The 20414-nt window shown below is 39.8% G+C and overlaps 1 protein-coding gene across 2 annotated transcripts; it reads right to left on the minus strand.

Annotated features, from left to right (window-relative positions):
* Positions 1–1927: 1927 nt before the first annotated feature.
* On the minus strand, positions 1928–15530 carry nr2f6b (nuclear receptor subfamily 2, group F, member 6b). Of its 2 annotated transcripts, none has more exons than XM_078258624.1 (5): positions 13639–15530; positions 12430–12524; positions 6848–7179; positions 4891–5137; positions 1928–4032 (listed from the first exon to the last, which is right to left on the minus strand). In XM_078258624.1, the coding sequence occupies exons 1-5, from the start codon at positions 13905–13907 to the stop codon at positions 3758–3760; spliced, it is 1218 nt and encodes a 405-aa protein (XP_078114750.1). In that variant the 5' UTR covers positions 13908–15530; the 3' UTR covers positions 1928–3757. The 2 variants fall into 2 exon arrangements, with proteins under 2 accessions (XP_078114750.1, XP_078114749.1); XM_078258623.1 differs by having other exon boundaries at positions 6848–7182; positions 13639–15528.
* Between the last annotated feature and the right edge of the window lie 4884 nt (positions 15531–20414).

Below are 20414 nucleotides of genomic sequence, written 5' to 3' on the forward strand. Positions count from 1 at the left end.
CCCTGCCTTTAAGTTAATAATAATGATCTTGATCAATTAGGTATAAATAACTTTTTTGTGAGGAAGCAGGACACTCAGCTGTATCCACTTCCACAGCAAACACTGCCTTTTCTCTCAAGATTCAGCTCACTGTTCAGTGTTCACTGTGAGGGTCAGGGGGTGTGGTTGGTGAAATGTCATTTGAAAGTAATCTGCCCTTCAGCCACCTGTGATAACACTGTGCTCTGTTCTGTGGCTGTTTGCTCTCAAACTTGTCTTTGTTTTGTCTGCACAGATAAGAGGTGGAACAGTATTGTAGAGAACGTAGTAATGGGTGAAACGGGTTGCTGGGATTGTTTTGCAAATAGCAAATACGCAGTTTCTTTAACCATTACAGTACCATGTCTTTCTTTCCCACGTACTGGTTTTTATGTAAACTAAGATTTTCATACTGATTATCATAGATGCAGTGAGACCAAAAAGGGGACATATCAGTGAGATATGTGTGGCATTGTTATATTGTGTATACTTTTAATAAATCCTGTTCTTGCACTACATACCAAGAACAAATTTAGTCTCTGTCTATTAAACTAAGCAGACATCTTAGTTATGTGTTATTTGTACATACTAAAGACCCATAGTGGCTTGTTTGTTAATCTTTCAAAATGTGCTTCAGCTATGCAAATGAGTAAAAACATCCAGACTATTTTTATATTTTTTATCTTGCACACTCCTCAACAAACTGGAAAACTCTGTTTCTGTCACTGTCTATAAGCTACACTCATCTTTTCATTTATTAGATTTTTTGCCAATGAAAAATGATCATCTGCTGATTCCATGTGTAATAATTTTTGTATTAATCCACTTCATGTGCAAAGTGTTATGATCTAATGTACATTATAAAATAGTTTAGACACACTTTTGATTTGTCATCAATTTGTATTTTATGAAAAACATTGTTATTTTACAAACCATTTGTGAGCCATTTATTTTTGTATGAATTTGTTTTCTTTGACCATTTTTGTAACTGTATACTTCCATAATGTATGATGTCTAAAACGTATTGAGTTCAATAATAATAAACATTTCTAATTCTCTTAAAATTAGATAAGCCTGTCTCTTATTTTTTCACTTATTCTATCTTTTCCTGACACTGCTGGTTTGCAGATATCTGCAGGTCTGTGCATCTGCAGTGAGCGTCCAGCAGGGAGAGCAAGAAAACTGTTGATCCAATCACAGTCAGCTTAAGGTAAGCTGCTGCTGCCCTATTTTGGTAAACTACTTAAAAAACACTTACCAAAGCTGTTCAGCACCACTGTTTGCTGTGTCCCCATTGAAAATGCACTTTATGCTTAATTTTCCTTTGCTATTATTATCTCCGGCAGGCAGGGGCGGGGCTAGAAGGGGGACACAGGGTGGCACTGTACCCCAAACATGCAATTTCATCCATGTTAAAAGGTAATTTTTGGGGAGTTTTTCTTCATCTGAAGCGAGGGTCGAAAAGGACAGACGTTTTTGTATACTGTACAGATTGTAAAGCCCCTTGAGCCAAATACATTTTTGTGATATTGGGCTATACATAAAATTGACTGCATGTGTACGTCCAATATCAGAAATACAGCTGCAACCATAGATTATTTTCATTATCTGTTTATCTGTTTGTTTTTGCGAATGATTGCTTAATAATTTAGTCTACAAAATGTCACCAATAGTGAAAAAGGACTATCACAAGTTCTGAGAGGAGAAGGTGACATCTTCTGTCCGATCAACGGTGCAAAACTCAAAAACTGGAATCAACAAATATTTGTCTTTTTGTTTTGCTTGATTAGACTAATTGGGATTACTTGATTAATTATTTCAGTTCCAATCAGGAACTTTGTAATGTTTTTGATTTTCACAGATGTGTGCAGTGTCTTAATGTCTCCGATATCCAAGTCACCCACTGAACGAATGTGCATACTTTTATTTCTAATAATGCAAAAAATAACCAATCATATGAAATTCTTTTGCATTTTTTAGGTTTGGCATGTTCATAAAAAACATGCTTCTTTTAAAAGTAAAGCTTTACACAGTCAAAGTGTTTATATTCCAACAAATAACACAAAGTGATTCAAGGACAGCATCAAGTTCTGTTAATGAAGTTGTTTGAAAGCATATGTGATCACTGTTGCCTTTTTTATGGGTAATACAAGAAGTCATACCAAAAACACATTTGTCCCCACATTGTCTTTCCTTTCAGTCAGTTAATTTGGTAAGAAAAACATTTGTCACATTGAGCTGCACTTAATGGCAATAACACTCATGAATGTAACTACTAAGTACCCTTTATCTCAGTACCAACAAACACCATAACCTTTACAACACTTACAACACTCAGAGTACCTTGCACAAGCATAATAATTATCTGAAAGTGACCTCTGTCCACGTTAGGCTGTGCTTTGTCACACTGCTTCTTCAATGGGATCACGTGTCAAAAGAAATGAGAATGAACTACCTCTACTCTTATAAAAGTAAAGGAAACAGTCTCCAGTTTGAGATTAACCAGAAACTTGAATCACTTGACTAAGTGTAGCTTTCTGTAAACATATGTCAAACTTTGGGTGCCCTTCAATCATTAAGCATTGCATTTCAAACAAATATATTTTGGCCAAAGTCTGGTGGACAGACAAGTCTATAGGGGGATATTAGTGTTTCTGGTTTCTGATGAAGATGCCTTGATCCCTTTGTATTTATCTTTAGCACATGAATATACAATCTTTGTCTTTGATGTATAAAACATGAGGTAATAATGTTTAACTGGATGTGACTGTCTGAGGAGCCAGGGTGTGTTTAAGTACATTCACACGCAAGAACATTATTGTATAACATACTATATTAAAGGAATAGCTTTACATTTTAAGAAATATGGTTATTCACTCCTATTTGCTGAGAGTACAGTAAATACATGTACAATGCCAAGCTAATCCCAGCAGCTGGTTAGCTTAGCTTAGCTTAGCATAAAGACTTAAAGTCTTCATATTTACTGTCTAGAAGTACTGTCTACGTGGAATCAATCTTCTCATCAAAAGATCATGAGCGTATTTCCCTTAACTTCTCCTTTAAGTACATAACATACAACATGTCTTGTATATACAGTACTTCATAAAGTATGACATACAATACAATGCCCATGCCTCTTCTTTGTTTAAATGTTGTATAAGGTGATACTTTGATACGTCTTCACAAATACATTTGGTAATAAAGTGTGATATTTTTATCCCACTTATCAAACATGACACGACTTAGGTATGATTTGCACGACATATCTCCGATATAAAGCTCTGCCTGTAAAAGTGGCACTGCTATGGCTTCATTTTCACTTGAAAAACAAAGCAAAGGGGAAACACACAAAGCCTGGGTTCAAACGTAGTCACTTTAAGGGTGATATGGGAAGAGGTAGTACAGGCACATGGCCTCATGTTAGAGTCTTCATTTTAATTAAAGCCCTGTTTTTTCTCCAAAATGAGACACAGAGATCAGACGGAGGCCAGAGCAAAACTGACAAGTGCTGCAAATATATTACAATTACCCATTTTTGTTTCCCTGACAGCAGCTTTGGTGTGACTTCCACGAAACTTTTCAGAGCTAATGTGGGAAAAGCTGATCTCTACACTCACAAACAAGGACCTTAAACATCTGAAATCCCAGTTTGTATTCATAACATTCAGTTTGTACTTTGTATGTAATCTGATTCCTCCCAATCTGATCTCAGTCTGTCTCACTCTGGAGTCAACGGGGTTCACTGTCCTGGTACATAGGGCCAGCTGATGGAGCTCCCTGATAACTGCATGTCTCGGATCAGCGTCTCGATGGGTGTCTTGCCCACCAGTCGCATGAAGAAGAGCTGGGAGATGAGGTTGGCCGGCACGGCACGCAGAGCCGGGAGGCGCAGCAGTAAGCGGCCAAAGCGCTGTGGCTGGTTGGGATACTGCAACCTCTCGTACTCTGTTAGAGCGACCTGGGCCTTCTCCTGTAGGGACTCCACATGGGCTGGGTCTGTCAGACCACATGCATCTGTGAGGCAGAGAAACATAAGATTATCACTATTTGATTTTTCTGTTGCTCTGTTATTTTCTATTTTACACTTGTAACTTCTTTACTGCTATATGATTAATGCTTTACATTAATTTTTGACCTCTTTAAGATATAGCTTGAAATTTAGGGGGGAAATATGCTTTTTGCTTTCTTGCCGAGAGTTGGATGAGAAGATCGTTCCTACTCTCTTATCTGTATGATAAATATTAAGCTACAGTCAGCAGCTAGTTAGCTTACACAAAAATTGGAAATGGGGAAAACAGCTAGCCTGGCTCTGCAAAAGTCACATAACCCCCCATTAAACCACAATTTGTCTTTCTCAGACTTTGATTTTTGTATAGATTAGACAAACAAGATATAATGTGTTAATTAATGAGCTTTAGAGGTGCTGGTATAGGCGGATACCAGCTGTTATTAACTTTGTACAGAGCCAGGCTATCTGTTTCCCCGAGTTAAGCTAAGCTAAGCTAAGCTACGCTAACTGTTATCTGGCTGTAGCTTCATAGTCAATGGACATGGAAGTATTGTCAACATTCTCATATAACTCTTGGCAAGAAAGCAATTAAGCATACATCCAGCTATCCCTTTAAAGGAAAGTCTCTCATAGTTTGTGCCTCTTCAGTGAGGTCAGAGGTCACATTCGGTCAAATCAAAGGATCCCTGGAGTTGGTGGGGTCCAGAAACTGAACCCTGCCTACTGTAATACAGACAGTTTTGTTTTGGTCTTCTACAAAGACACTTGGGATCAGTTTACAGTAAAGACATCCAGTTACAGCAGCTATCATCACTCAGATAACCTTGATACAAAGATAAAGATTTAGTAACCACGAGATGTACCAGGTGAAAAGAGTGCAATGGCTTTGAGGCAGCTGTACTCGGCTGAGTCCACCTGCAGCCTGTTCAGTTTGTCCACCTGGTCCTGGAAAATCCTGACCTGGTCCATGAAGGACACCACGCGCTCAGCAGACATGGGAGATGAGTGAAACCCAGCAGCTGCCAGCAGAGGAGCCATGTGTAGAGGCAGAGCAGACTGAGCTGCGTTCAGGATGAAGAGCTCGCTCCAACTCAGCCTCAGCAGCGCCACCTGTAAGGTTGATTAAGAAAAGATAATTTAGAGTAATAAGTCCCAATAGGACTTTTTCACAGTGAATGTTAATGGATAACAAAGGCTCTGTTCTATTCAAGTGTCTCAGTGAGCCAGCATGAACAATTGCAGGACCCTGAAACTGAAGCAACTAAATGGAATTCAGCCTTCATTAAGGCTGTGCTTTTCCTACTGTGACATGTCAAAAAAAATCCTATCCTGAGGTTAGGACCGCAAAAGGGTAATAAGATAAAGAGAATTCTGAGGCGCAACAAGACAAGTAAAGGGATATTAAAAAATAAAATCTTTTTGCTTTTTTGGGGAAAATGTCTACCTCTTCAGGTCTCTTAAATCCTTCAAATGGAACAATCCAAGATAAAAAAAAAAAATCACTCTTTGATAGAACTGCAAGCAATACGAGTCCACACTGAGGCTGTAACCTGTGTAGTTATTGCTTTATTTTATGGGAGTCACACGTGAAAATGAAAGGGCTGACTTAAGAGTAAATGAGCATGTGTTCATATCATTTCAAGCTTTAAAGGTCTCTTATCATGCTAATTTTCAGGTTCATTGTATTTTGGGTTTCTAGAACATGTTTACGTGCTTAAAATGATCGAAAACATATTATTTTTTGCATACTGTCTGTCTGAATATACCTGTATTCACCCTCTGTCTGAAATGCTCTGTTTTAGTGCCTGTCTCTTTAAGCACCCCTCCCAAAAAACAGAGTTTTTTTATGATATGTCCCCTTTAAGACTTTTTCTTCATTTGAAGCCTCTGTACACAAGGCAACATTTAATTTGGAGTTAATTGTTCAAAGGTATAGTAAGTGATGTTTATCCAATACACTTTTTGTCAAATTCAGCAAATATTTCCTCATGGTCACCTAGCTCTCTATTTTCTGTGTGCGTTGAAAAGAAAATCCGGTGTTAATCCGGCCGGCCAGTAGTTATCTGGTTGAATCTGGGGGGCGGAGCTTCTGAAGGAGGGGTTGTATTTGTTTGGCAGTTGAATTCAAATATCAACAATCTTTGCACAGCTTCGCTTACTGCACCTTTAAAGGTGCTCTAAGCGATGTCCCGCGTTTTTTAGGCTACAACATTTTTTGTCACATACAGCAAACATCTCCTCACTATCCGCTAGCTGCCTGTCCTCTGAACACACGGTCTCTGTAGACAGCCCAGGCTCCACAAACGGCAACAAAAACAAACTGCGCCAAACAGCACCACGAAACATAACAAACAGTGTTCCAACCAATAACCGACAAAAAGGATTTGGGGGTGGGGGTGGGGGGGGGGTATTAGTGCACGGAAGGGAGGGGAGGGCACAGGATGAGGAGGAGGCAGGGGTGAGCTAGCCTCCGTTTTGTTTGACAATACTTCGAACGTCAAGTAGTTACGTCACCCAACATCGCTTAGAGCACCTTTAACTATAATTATGTCTACGAATGCAAATAGTCCATGTGTAGTATTTTGAAATTAGATAAATCTATGGGGGCCACAATTAGTGGGTATAACATCGGTACTACAGTACAGACCATACTACAGTTTAGAGTTTAGGCTGAAAAGACAGGTATAATTTTATATTAAAATGTTGGCTTTTGTTGTTTAAGCTTTAGTATTTGCACCTCAATTTTACTCTGCACTAAAACGGTAACCTGTTTTTTTTTTTTTTAATAAAAGACAGGAAAAAAGAAGTAACCAGACTCACTTGCTCTGAGACTGGCAGTTCTGGAAAGTATGGGATGTTTCTGGCCCACTCGATGGTGCTGAAGAGGAGCCGGGCAGCCAGCTCACAGATGCTGTCGATACCCATGACGGAGGCTCCACTCGCAGATGCCTGCATCTGTGCCTGACTGTACGGGGTCCCGTATCGGCTGCTGGGGTACGGCTCAGCCCTGAGGAGCTGGGAGATGAGCTCTGACACTGGCTGCCCGTTGAAGTAGTCCGCCCCAATGTGACCTTGCCCTGCCCCTGCAACCCCACCTGGTAGGGAGTTAGGACTGATACCTGAGTGAGATGGAGGGATTCGGCCCCTCTGGACTGCTGCAGAAAACGAGGGAAGAGACAACAGAATGAGAATCAGATCCAGGGACTGAATTGGACATAACATCCTGGTGAAGGTATGTTCTTGTTTCTGAAGTGTTTCGTGGGTCTCTTTTGATTCAATCACTCAGTAAATTACAGATTTAATGTTTGAATTGCGATTTAAAGGTTGTAGAAAAAAAATTTACATTTCTAAAGTAGGCTAACGTAACTGCAATTTTTTTTCTCATCATCATTCACTCTTTAAGAACATTTTGTCGCTGTTCTGTAAAAACAGTGTGTATCGAGAAAAGAAAAAAATCTTTTCAGCTTTCTGACAAGGTTTTAAATGATTTATTTAGCTTAAGAGGTAAGTAGATGTTTTAAACCCATTAAAGACCTTTCTCCTTCAATTCTTCCAGAAAAGAATAATTATATGGCTTTCTTTGGACAGCGACAAAATGTGATGTCTGTACTGGTAGAGCCAACATTTAGATGTTTAAATAGATCCCTAAATGAACTTGTAACAGCATCAAACTTAGTTCATACCTAGTAATAGTATGAAATAGTGCTTTCATCACAAACATTTAACAATATAATCATGATCGACACTGATTGCATTCTAATACTGTTATTGCACAGCTGCTCCCCCTGCACCAAACTTTAAAGACCACCACTGGTTGTTTTATATTTTAGTGAATATACTGTAGTTACAGTTCCAAATGCCAAAATCTCAAACATATGCTTCTGGGTTAAAAGTAAACCGACATTTCCAGGTAATGTGGAAACAGTGCAACTGCGTCAGCATGGTCATGACTAAACAAGCTCAATATAACCCCTGGCACACTGTCACCTCAGTGCACATTATGTATGCGATGGTGGCTCATGGTGTCCACTGACATAGACGGAAATACAAGTGTGGTTATAGGCAACTAGAATACAATTACAAATTCTTTTGAAATGGTTTGTGATGTGACGGAAGGGTAGGATTGCTGGAATAAAAATAATCACACCAGGGGAAATGGGAATGATCTCTTATGACTAATCAACCATGTAGAAATTAAGCAAATTATAACTGTAATTAGATGGATAATATGTGTGTGTGTGTGTGTGTGTATATATATATATATATATATATATATATATATATATATATATATATATATATATAGATCCACAGTATCAAGGGGTTTTGACAGGGTGAACTTGTCAACTTGTTTTTCCAATGCAAATCAAACATGGTTGCCTCCAGCTGCCTTCTGTCCCTGAAGCTCAACAGCTGCAGGGAGTCTAGCTCTGGGGTGACAACACGAAAACATGCTTTGGTTGACAGTATAAATATTGTGCTTAGATCGCTGGTAAATGTCAGTGGTGGCAGATTCTGTCGAGGTAAGCCATTTCTGACATTTATGTATTTATGTGTGTTTCTGGGTATTTGTGCTTTGCTGAAGGATGTTTGTACAAGATTCAGGGTGTGCCTTGGTATGTAAAAGAGATGATATGATTGGATTAAACCTGAGTGCTGGAAAGTGACTACATAAATTGTCGGGGTGGGGGAAAAGATTGATTCTTAGATGCATCGCGATTCTCTCTTGAAAGATTATGTCTCCATACAGAGACCAGGGCTGATTTTAGCGTGCTATATTACGGTGGTCTGGTAGAAAAAATAAGTGGGCAACCAGGGCATATAGCTACCAAAGATAGGAGGCAAACCAGCCGCAAACTATTATGCGATAAAGTAAAAGCGAAACGACGCTTAAGCAGAATATCAGAGCAATTCACATTCTGTTAATAAACCTGTCAGTTAGTTTCTGACGTATTTTTCTCCCTACCTTGTCATCCATCCATCACTCTCTGTGCTGATTGACGTGCAAGGTAGATGCGTGAATGTAGTCACCGAACAAAACTGACATAAGCCTACTGCGCAACACTTCTTAAGTTAGCAGCTAGCTAGCTATGAGCCCATGGCTATGAAGCGGGTTACGGTTAGGTTTAAAGATGCGTTACTTACATCTTGTTACTTATAAGGTGAGGTTTTTGGCCTCATATTTATTCACTATGTCACTAATTGTCACACCAATGTCGAGTTGGAGCAGGGTTGAAATAACATAACGTTTGCTGATGCCTGTTACAATTTGTGATATAATAGCCTACTTCTCACTGGTATAGACAAATTAGATGTTTATATAGATCCCTGAGTGAACTTTTAACAGTCCGCTGAGCCCAAGACAGCCCCGGCCCAATTTAACCGTTCATGATGAAAGTACTGTACTTAAGTACAACTTTGAGGTATTTGTAGGCTACTCTGCTTGACTTCCATTTTATGTTACTTAATACCTCTAATCCTCTAAATTTCAGGAGGAAATGTGATAGGCTACTTTTATTCATTTAATGTTTTGGTACTCCATGTAGGCTATTTGACAGCTTCAGTTACTTTGAAGATCAAGATATTATAAAACAAATATGATTACATGATCAAATATAAGAAATTATTAAAGATTTAACTATCCAACAGTATACTCACGATTGGCTCCACCTCAACCAACTACAAAGTTAAAATGCTGCCTAAACAATGCATTAGTAATAATGGTGATAATGATAAATATATAAATAATAAAGCATTTAGGCCTACTTTTAATACTTTAATGTAATTTGCTGATCATACTATTGTACTTTAGCCTACTTAAGTAAATGTTGAAAAAGTAGAAGCTGTGAACCATGGATGTATTAAGAGAACTGAGAACTCTAAAAGGTTCTACATTCAACTTTTACCTCAACCTGCATTTATTTTGTTGACCACTTGGGGGCAGCGCAACAAGTTGTAAACCAGTGCCCTTTATATAGAGAGTTTGGCCAACTAGGGAATTGAATGTTCTGAGCTATCCAGTTATGCGATTGGTTCCAAGGTGGTCACGTGTTTCGTGGACTCCATTTTGTATACCAACATTCATCTGATTCCTATAGAGCTCAACAGTCCCGCCCCTCCTCTGAGAGACCTTGGGTTCCGGAAGTAAATTTCCCATTCATTTCTCCCATTGACGTCTGGAAAAATGCGTATATAAAGAGTTTAAACCATGCCTTAGGCTAACCAGGTGGTACATGACTCATAAGCATACAACGTATCATTTTGAGTAAAAAAACGAACAGAAAATCCCATAAAAGTCAAAGGTGCAAGACTGTGTACATATTGTCATCTCAGAGTGAAGGAACTACTCATCCCATAAACCACCGCTCACTGAAAAAAGGAAGCTAATGTTAGTTTAGCTAACAGCTAATTCGGCTAACCGCTAGCTGAGACAGCATGTAATAACTTTAAAAGACCCTCAAAATAAAACCTGAAAATAACCGCTAACATATATAACGGCTGTTACGTCAGCTGTAGATGGCTTTACCCAGTGTTAAGTTTGAGTTAACGTTATTTTAGACTGAATCAAGTTGTCAGTTAGCGGTTAGCCAAATTAGCTGTTAGCTAAACTAACGTTAGCTTCCCGGCAGAGGCTAACGTCAGAAGCGTGGAACAGATCAGGATTTGTGCAGTGTCGTAAATCCTCGTGACGGATCGTGCAGGCAGCACAGATCGGGTACTGACACCCCCCCTCCTCACCAGCATGAGTTCCACCAATCAGAGGCATCACTGTGGGATTGTGGGTAATGAAGTACTTATCCAAGACATCGCGAATAAAAGACATTTATCTCAAAACAAGGGTAGTGCCCCATAATTTGTGGTGTCTATATGAGCATATACAATCGCTGAGTCATGTCGGCATGCTGGTTTTAAGTCTACCATCGACGGTTACGATTTTATGGCTTATACTCCAATTTGTCAATGGAGAAATTGCATTGTATTTTTACTTGCGGAACCCGCTGTGGGCGGGACTGTTGAGCTCTATTGACATAGTGCATAGAATAGTGGAAAATGTAATAAATTATTTAAAAAATTACATCAATCACTGAAATGGTTGTCTTTATTATGTTCATAATAATATTGAAGGGAAAGTGAAACACAGCTTGGACGGGGATGTTGTTAGGCTTTTCACAAGTTTAGACAGCTAGCTAATGCTACGCCGACGTTTGCTAGCGTTAGCCTAGCCTGCTAGGTAAATATTACGACTGCCTTCGGAGTTTCCTATATCTGCATCCATGTTGTCAACATAAGACCTGTGGCGTTAGTGCTCCTTTTGTACCATCATTTTATTGAATGAAATATTAAGCTTCGCTCCTACGAGATGGGTGGGGTTTTGTTACGTTACACACAAAGCTATAGCGGACATTAGAAAGGTAAACACTGCTCAGAGACCGGTCACTCACTGCAATGGGCATTTTTTAGAGGCCCATTTACGATATAGAAGGTAAATATACACTGGAATATTTCCGTAAGGGCCTTTTACATATTGATAAACATTGATAATAACATGTATATGCCTGTTTATGGTGAAAATAAGCAATTTATTTTAAGATAGCATATTCGCCCCATAGGATTACACTGTAGAGTCATCTGACGTTGGCCTCCAATATGGCGCCCATGGTTTGAGTTGGCCAAACTCTCTATATAAAGGGCGCTGACAAATCGTAATATCACATTTTAAGTTGATATGGCAAATGTGTTAGCAAGCAGTTGCTTATTTACACATCCAGCAGTTAAGGAGCATCATAGTGTCCATTTAGAGGCAAGTCCAATATTCCCTCTCTTTTAGCTCTGTTTTTGGTCTGCCAACTCCTGAGGGAAATATCTGGCTCTCTAGCTGCTAAATGCTGCACTATGTTCACAACAGGCAGCTAGTCTCTAACTTGTCCATCTGCTGTTTGGTGTTTGCCACGCAGTCTAAAGTGAGTTTATCAGAGTTTTTTTTGGTGTTGAAAACATTTGCCTGTTGTTTATGGAAACATCGCTAATGAGAGTGAACCAAACCAGTTAAGTTCTGGCCTGTAGAACTGAAACAATGAGCTGAAAGTTGCTTAAATTGTCCATAGAGCTGAGGGGAACTACAGTCAGGTGTTAAATGCCTATAGGTTTGTCATTAGGTCACACATACTTCATATGATCCATTGTTTAGATAACAATAGCAATTAGTGCAGCTTTAAGTTAAGCATCTTTCACCACTGTGAAATCTAATAGTACATCAATAAGTTCAGGCATTCAACAAACATGGTTCAGTCTTCAATTTTTTACCTCTAGCAGTAAAAAACCTCTTAATTTGTCTACTAGGCCTAATCCTAAAATAAAACACCTTTAACCTGCTGTGCACATGGATGATGGAGCTTTGATACCTTCTTTGCGCATTCCTACACGGAAACATTTCTTCAGACGGCAGTATTGGCACTGGTTGCGGTGATGCTGATCGATTTGGCATTCTCGATTTGATCTGCACAAAGGAAACAAAAAGTTCAACCACTTAATGTGAAGAGCATCTCATTTTCATTAGTAAAGAAGGTATACATAACAAAAACTTTGCATTTACATCTTTGTCTCCACACTTTCTTTCTTTTCCTCCCTCTCTCTCCCCCCTGACCCCTATGGTGAGTGAACTGTGTGAGCTGGTGTGGCTGAAAAGCTATCAAGGCTGTGACCTTTATAAATCATCGGCCTTACACGCCCTTGTGTTCCCTTTTACAGCAGAACAAGGTCTGCCAACATTTCACAGAGAGACCTTTTTAGTCCAGTATGTGACAAACTGATTGAAAAGACACCTTATTCACAGTTAGTGCATTATTATGTGGAAGAAATAACTACATTCAGAGGCTGAGAATAGTCTTAGCAAGAGCAAATAATTGAGTTGCAACATTGGGTTCCTGTTGTGAAGAATAATGGGAATGTTGACCTTCTGCGGCAATCCATCCTCACATGACTGACCTTCAGGGCTTTCATTTCTTTTCTTTTTTTTTCTCCTTAGGCTGTTTGTGAGACACATCCAAGGTTGGAGCATATCACTCTGGAGTGAGAAATGGAATAATCTGCTGTGTCTTTCATTCATGTGAATGACTATATAATGGCTTAAAAAAAGACTTTGTGCCCCACTGCATTTAGCATTCATAAGCACTATATATCAGAATCAGAATACTTTCTTGATCCCCTCAGGGAAATTATTTAAACATTTACTAAATGGTTTATAACACACTATAGTAGTGTAGTTGTACGCAGATAAAAGGACATGTTTAAGCTTTTATTGATGTACAGTAATGTACAACAATTTTAACTTGAATACACATTTTATATTATTACTATATTGTCTCATTACTGTCTATACACCTACCTCTATGACCTACCGCCACGTATGGGTGCCAAAGGAGGAGTTATAGTTGTTGACAAATCAGCTTACAACTACCTTAAAGTGTGCTATAAACCATTTATATTTATATTTGTGTTACCATAAGAGACACTTTAGTACAACAAGAAGAGTGAGCAAAATAAATGTGTCCTTTAACTCTACTGTTCAAACTATTAACAAAGACAAGACATATATGTGAAGCAGCCGTTACCTGCAGGAGTAGTTAAGGTTTCGTCTGATGCTCCTCTTAAAGAAGCTCTTGCATCCCTCGCAGGTGAACACGCCGTAGTGCTTCCCACTGGACTTGTCCCCGCACACCACACAGTCCACCACGCAGGCCTTGTCCTCGTCCCCAACATCTACATCGCTGCTCCCGGCCTGAGGCGAGCCCTCCTCTTCCTCCCTCCTCAGGTAAGCCTTCTCCCCCAGTCCATTAGTGTCCCCATTGGGGTTGCCCCATCCCCCGCTCACCATGGCCATATTCTTTGAAACACGCAGCCCTGTGAGTAGATCATACACAGACTCGCCCTCTCCCCCAGCTTCAAACTACCCTCAAAGTCTAAAAACTGGTCCCAGATAATAAAAGAGTGGCTCCAGATTTGTATTAAAGGCAGGCTTTGTCCAAAAGGATCTAGAAGTGGGATAAAAAGTCGTCCCGGACTCTCCCGTGTTGACCTTTCTCCCCTTTGGCGTCTGGTTGTAATGACCTGGAGGTCTTTCCCAGTGCTGTTTTCTCTCTCACTCTTCTTTATTCCCTCTGCACTCTCTGTTCCTGTCTTTCCTTCTTGTGTTCTCTGCCCTGACCTCGTATCAATGGCTTCCGAGGTCTGAGAAAACTTCAGACACACATTGAGTGGTTCAGAGTTCAGGCAGGAAAAAAGGGTGCAGCCTTGCTCTTTTCACTGGAAACAATAAATTACACTTTGACTCTTTCTCCCTCCCACTTTCTCTCTCCGTCTCCCTCCTGGAAGAAGTAAAAAGAAAAACAACTCACCTATCCCTAAGCATAGTGACAAGGGACTAAACAGAGTCGCTCTCCAAATGAAAAATAAGCTCAGCCCCTCTCTCAGCACTCAACTTTCTCCCCAAAAGGATAAGCAAGTGGGAGGAAAATAAAAACACAGCTCTCCTTCAGGCAGGGTTAAACTGCCCTGCCCTCTCCTCCAACTTATAAACTAGTCCAACCAGTTCCTGCCGTGCAGAGGTGTTATCTGCTGATCTGAGGCAGTTCTAGTCCAGACTCACTCTTGACTTGTCGGGGCTGTTATAGAAGCAAAGGTGATAGTGAGGAAGAGGAAATAAGGTCATGTTTTGCTCTGGAAATGCTCAGTCATATGTCTCCAAAAGAAAAGAAAAAAGGCTTATGGGGAGTTTTGGAAATTGGGTTGTTGTTTCTTTCTTTGATATTCTGAAAGGACACAACCACTGAGTCACATTTATACAATAAGTGTTTTGGCTCAGGAACACTTCTGTGCTGGATAAATAGCCAAAAAGATCCAACTGAAACCGATTCCACACTTGATAGTTAAATAAGTGTTGAGAAAGACAATGCACTCCTTTTACTCCTGGAGTAATGTCTTTGTGGTCTCTGCATCAACAAATTTCATCAAATAGTTCCTCCTCTTCTGTGTCTGTGGTGTTATGATGTTTTCTTGTGGCTCCCCCAAGTCTTCCGAGTCTGTCGTGTCAGAGGCTTAAATGTCACAGTAAAACAACGAGCCAGAACAAAAAGCAGAGTTGAGAAATCTCCCCCCTTTCTCCAAGCTCACAAAGTCTTGTCTCTTGTTTTGTCAGTGCTTGTCCATCCAGCAGTAACAACCAGAGGCCAGAACCTTTCTGCATTCCCTGTCAGCAAGTCAGGGTGTACTGTTGCACTCTTTACTATTCTGCCCGTCCTTTTTTTCTTCTCTGTTCCGCCTTTCTTTCTGCTGGCCTCGGCAGGAATAAATTAGGCAAACAAGAGCAGGAAAAACACGGTCATAGACCTTTTAGTGAAAGCCAGACGCTGCAGTGGAGAGCAGCCCAGAGATAGCCACCTCTCCTGCTCCTCTCAATCCTCTGTGTGTCTCTGCCTCGCTCCCTCCTTTAGGGAGAGTGAGCGTGTGTCTGTGTGCTAAGGGATTTGACACTGCTATTCAAGCCCTGCCGTTGCCATGGCACTGGATGCCTTATAAGGCCAGTAGAGTCAAAGAGCACAGAATGGGCTGCAGTACACACACTCACAAACACACAGAAAGAATGCCTGGCTGCCTGACTGGCTGCCTGTTTCCCCCCTGACCCCGGGCCAGGCTGGGAGCAAAGGGGGAGTTAACCCTAACACTGCCGTAAGACATAGAGGGGGGGCCTCTGGTCGACACACAGCAAGCGCATGGCACTCACACTCATGTTCTCCACTTCACTCTAATCCCAAAGAATTCCTCCGACTTTGTTGACCCAATAATAACAGGGAGGGCCTGTTGTTGTAGAGTCAAAAGGTTATATGATACGCCACCGGCTCCTTTTCACACCTGCTGCACACACTCACAGGTCTGTGTGAAGGATGCCAGAGATCCTGGTGAACTGCTGCATCCTGGGTGGTACTGGTTGTGTTTTTGCATCCACATTTTAAAATAGTATTGTATGCCCATAAAGCTGTTGGACTGGTGAGACAAGTTGCAACCAACCCAGTGTGTAAGTCCACACTGGATGATTCTGCATTTCACGATTTACTTCCAATGCCAATGTTTGGAGCCAACGTAGGAAGTATAGTTGTGTACCCAGTGAGCTGGAAAGTGTGTGGAGGTCAGGGTGGTGGGTGGTTGTAGCACGCCCAACCTTCATGCAGGAAACGAGAGTTCACAGACCTGCAGTTAACAATTGTGTTTTCATTAACTGTAACCACAATGTTTCCCTAACCCTAACCAACAGTGTGTTTTATCTTTCTAATCAAACCTAACCAGAATGTATTTGCTTTAAACACTTCTTTCCTCTTTCCCCAACCTTAACCATGCCGTAGTTTCCTTCCAGTGTGGCCATTTTGAACAACTATACAGGTCTGACCACATCATACAAAACAGTTATTAATGTTAATTCCGAAGCGCACGCAAGTTGTAGGGAGGTGTTCGTGATGGATGATGGGCGTACAAAGTGCAGGACTTTGACAGTGGCGACTGGGGTTCTCATCCTGATTCCTGCAACCACAAAATGTTTCATTATGCTTTAGTTGCTACGGGTAGGTATAGTAGGAAAACCAATGGAATATACTATCAGCGAACATGCTACTTAACACTTGTTAGTTAAAATATATGTTAAATATGTTAGTTAAAGTTTCCTAATTATCAATATAAATATAAATTTTCTTCAAAACGTATTTGCTGATCCAGATTAGTAGTACATAAATGTAGTTTTTAAGAGACAGGTTTGCTGTTTTATTACTTTTAGTACTCTTGTTGCGTAAACTGATCTTCATACGCAAAATCGGCAGATTGCCCCTGTAAGATAGACTGTAAATCATTCATGGCACAAAGAAAGGTATTGTTACATGCACATACTACTCCTGTTTTATTAACTATAATTTGCTGTGTAACTCATCTATCGTCTTGGCAGTTGGCAATGCTCTTGTGGAATTTCAGCATTGTCATGTGAAGGGAGGACAAAATAAACAATCAGGGCCTGCAACCAAAGTTTCCAATAACAGCCTCCAAACACAGGAGAAAAATAACCCACAGAGGAGGTATTCACTTCTAAGCATGCCTGGTTAAAAGAACCTCTGTGTACCAAAAAGTGTTTGCTCATCACATGGTTTTACAGGAATTCCCCCAGCATGACAAAACATTTTGTCCTTGCGTTCTTCAAAGGAGTGTTTTGTCTCAGAAGATGTATGAATGTCAAAGGAGCAAAGAGGTAAAAGTTTATAACAAGGCTGGCAGGAAGGGGAAGGATTTCTCCTATGCAATTTTTAGTCAGTGACGTTAATTGAGCCTTTTTAAATGTGAGCATAAGGTAACTTAAACCCACATCCGTCACAGCCAGACTCATTGTGCATGGATAGGTCTTTTGTTTGGTTAAGAGGTTATCGGGGCCAAGTTAAGCTGCTGTAAGTTGAATTAGTGCTGTCCTTTAAGCCTCTGTGTATGTGTGTTAGCAGGGGTTGGACCATGTGGGATAGTGTTTGATATTTACTCATAAACCCTCACTCGTACAATATGTTTAAATAGTACAACTTTACTATATCTTAAGTCTAACTGTCATCCGTTGTTTTTTTTAAAGCTCTGTCAAGTTATAGTAAATGAGAAATTGTTTTCTGGGAATAGGAATATAAGGATAATAAAATGTACAGTTTGTTTTATAGGGACACTGCATTTATTTTGTAGACATCCTCTATACAAGTTTGTTAGATGTCAACGTCACTGTGAGTTGCGACAGATTAAAATTAAATGGTATATGCGCTGCTACTTTATCGCAAAATACATTTTAATCTAATATAAAATGCAATTTGGTGACATTTTCATTTCTGCTGAATCTAAAAGTGTAGCAAACTAAGTGGATTTATCTCATGACAGATTATAACATAAAAAAACGTAACCAAATCAAACCTGGATCAGTTCAAATGTAGACAGGAAACTCCTTTAGGGTTAAAAATACACTGACTAATTTAAAACAAACTCATTAATAGTAAAGCATATACAAAAATAACCTTGACTGAAATTTAATTTAATTTATTTTTATTTCAAACAAAACTAAAAATACATATACACATACAGCATGTACCTATACATACATACATACATATGCATACATATCCAAATACACACACATATATATATATATATATATATATAATATGTACAAACGCTCTGTATTTTGTAAATGATGAAGATTTTTCATAACCACATGTTCTGTGAATAATTAATAAGACAAATGATTGCAAATGATAATTGTGATCATGTCTATTAGCAAAATAATTTGGTATTATCAGTCATAATAAAGCAGACCACAGTGATAAGTGCAGTGTGGATCAAGGAGGTTGGACCTTTGACCTTTCCTATGTTTTTATCTCCTGGATTCTGTACAGCGTTGGTGTGTGAAACCGGTTTGTCCATGTTTGCAGCTACTGTTTGTGTGTGTGCAGACACAGTGCATTCATGTATGTTTGAGTGTGCATATATGCACATATAGCAGTTATAGTGTATTAAATGTGTATTTTGTATGTCTGAGGCGGAGTGTGCACATGCCTTTGTGCACAAGTACATATGCCCTGTATATCTGAAAATTAGTGTGAGTGGGTGCGTGTGTGTTTGTGTGTGTGTTTTTTTCTCTTTGAACTGCAGGTCAGGAATGCAGCTGCTCTCAGTGTGAAGTCGAGTGTGGCGGAGTCTGTGCATTCTCAACACAGTAAGGAGGCCAGAGCCACCAGAGTGAAGCAGACAAACCTTTAGTTCACTCACCTGAACACTATACACACACACACACACACACACACACACACACACACACACACACACACACACACACACGCGCATGCACAGGGACATGACAACACACCTCCAATGTAATCCTTTTATATCTCTCCCCAGTTTATTTAAAAATAAATAAATAGAAAAAACATTTTCACATAATATTTACTTATGCTATTTGACACTAAATATTCAAGTATGGCTGCATATCTGCATCAAATGAACATACAGTATTTACAATAGATGACACTGAAATATCGGCTTGCTATCGACTGTTGTTGGTCCATCAGTGTATTGGCATTGGCACTATGTGATATTTATTATAAAATTTAAAATATGAGTGGTTAAATTTAGTTTCATTTCAGTTTCATTCATTTATCATTTAGTTTGTCTCTCGTCATCTGGCTGGATGGACTGGTTCACCGATAGCATGGACATTGTTTTACGTGAGCTTGTGTGTGGGCGGTTTATCATATTTATCGTATTTATACGCACGCACGCACGCACACACAAAATGCATACAGGTTTAACCTGAACAAATAATGATAGAAAATACTAATATAACTCAGTAGAATTCCATAGCCATTTATTTTGCATATTAAGTGTGACCTTGGTCTGAAACAATTAGCTGATTGCTGCAAATGGTGGTCTAATTATTGGTCTGGAAGTGTGTTAACTGCATTAGTTAAGGTGCAGAGGAATTTGAAAACTGGGGTTAAACTTTAACTCTGAGGACTAACTCTGGGTGAACAAGAGCACATGACTCCCTGCTCCTTCCTCATTAGCCCCTACTGCCCTTTGGCCTAGAGGCCAGAGAGAAAATACCCCCCCCCCCCTCTCTCTTTCTTTCTATTTCTCTCTGTCTCTCTCTCTCTCCCTTCTCACAAAACACACTCTATCCTCAGGCCTTTGACCTCAAGTGAATGACGGAGCAATATAAAATACACAGGGCAGTGGAACCTGCCAAAGAAAAACATCTGCTGGGGTGACTCCAGAGCAACACACGGCATCCAATCAATATTTGCCCTCCTCCCTGCCCAGGACCTACCCAGGATGGTGGGAAACTTCACATTTGGTGCGTGTTGTTGTCATTCAAATCAGCTATCTTGTGTTCGCTATGAACAAGGTATGAACCCATTGTTTGCAGAGGAGACGATAGAACTGTTTACTGTAACAGCAGTGGAGCTTTTTTCATCCATGTGTCTGCTGTAAAGATAAGATACCTTATAAAATGAGTTTAAACCAAATTGCTCTGGCTCCACCAAATTAACTCTGTTCTTAACAATATTTCTGTTTACATTTCAATAACTTTAAAGTTACGTTACATTAAGCATTTTCCACACTTTATGGAAATACCACTTATGTTGTATGTACCCGTTTGTACTCGTTTCCAGATTACATAAGATATTTCTCATTTTGGGGAATAATTCTACCTTTTGGTAAATACCGAGTAGTTAATAGTTATTTAAATGCTGAGATAAGAAGATTGAAACCACTCTTATGTTTGTGTGCTAATAAGTCTGTGGAGCTAGAGAACAGGGGGGCAAGTAGC

The sequence above is a fragment of the Sander vitreus genome, chromosome 9, assembly GCF_031162955.1.
Source record: "Sander vitreus isolate 19-12246 chromosome 9, sanVit1, whole genome shotgun sequence".
Lineage (NCBI taxonomy): Eukaryota > Metazoa > Chordata > Actinopteri > Perciformes > Percidae > Sander > Sander vitreus.

What these genes read in the sequence shown, in the direction of transcription:
- nr2f6b (XM_078258623.1), bottom strand. Translation starts at nt 13,907, where the DNA reads ATGGCCATGGTGAGCGGGGGATGGGGCAACCCCAATGGGGACACTAAT. An exon ending in AACCTTAACTACTCCTGCAG is followed by an intron (nt 12,525 to 13,638) that starts GTAACGGCTGCT and finishes TCCTTTGTGCAG; the next exon opens with ATCAAATCGAGAATGCCAAA. An exon ending in AACTGCCAGTCTCAGAGCAA is followed by an intron (nt 5,138 to 6,847) that starts GTGAGTCTGGTT and finishes TCAACCTTACAG; the next exon opens with GTGGCGCTGCTGAGGCTGAG.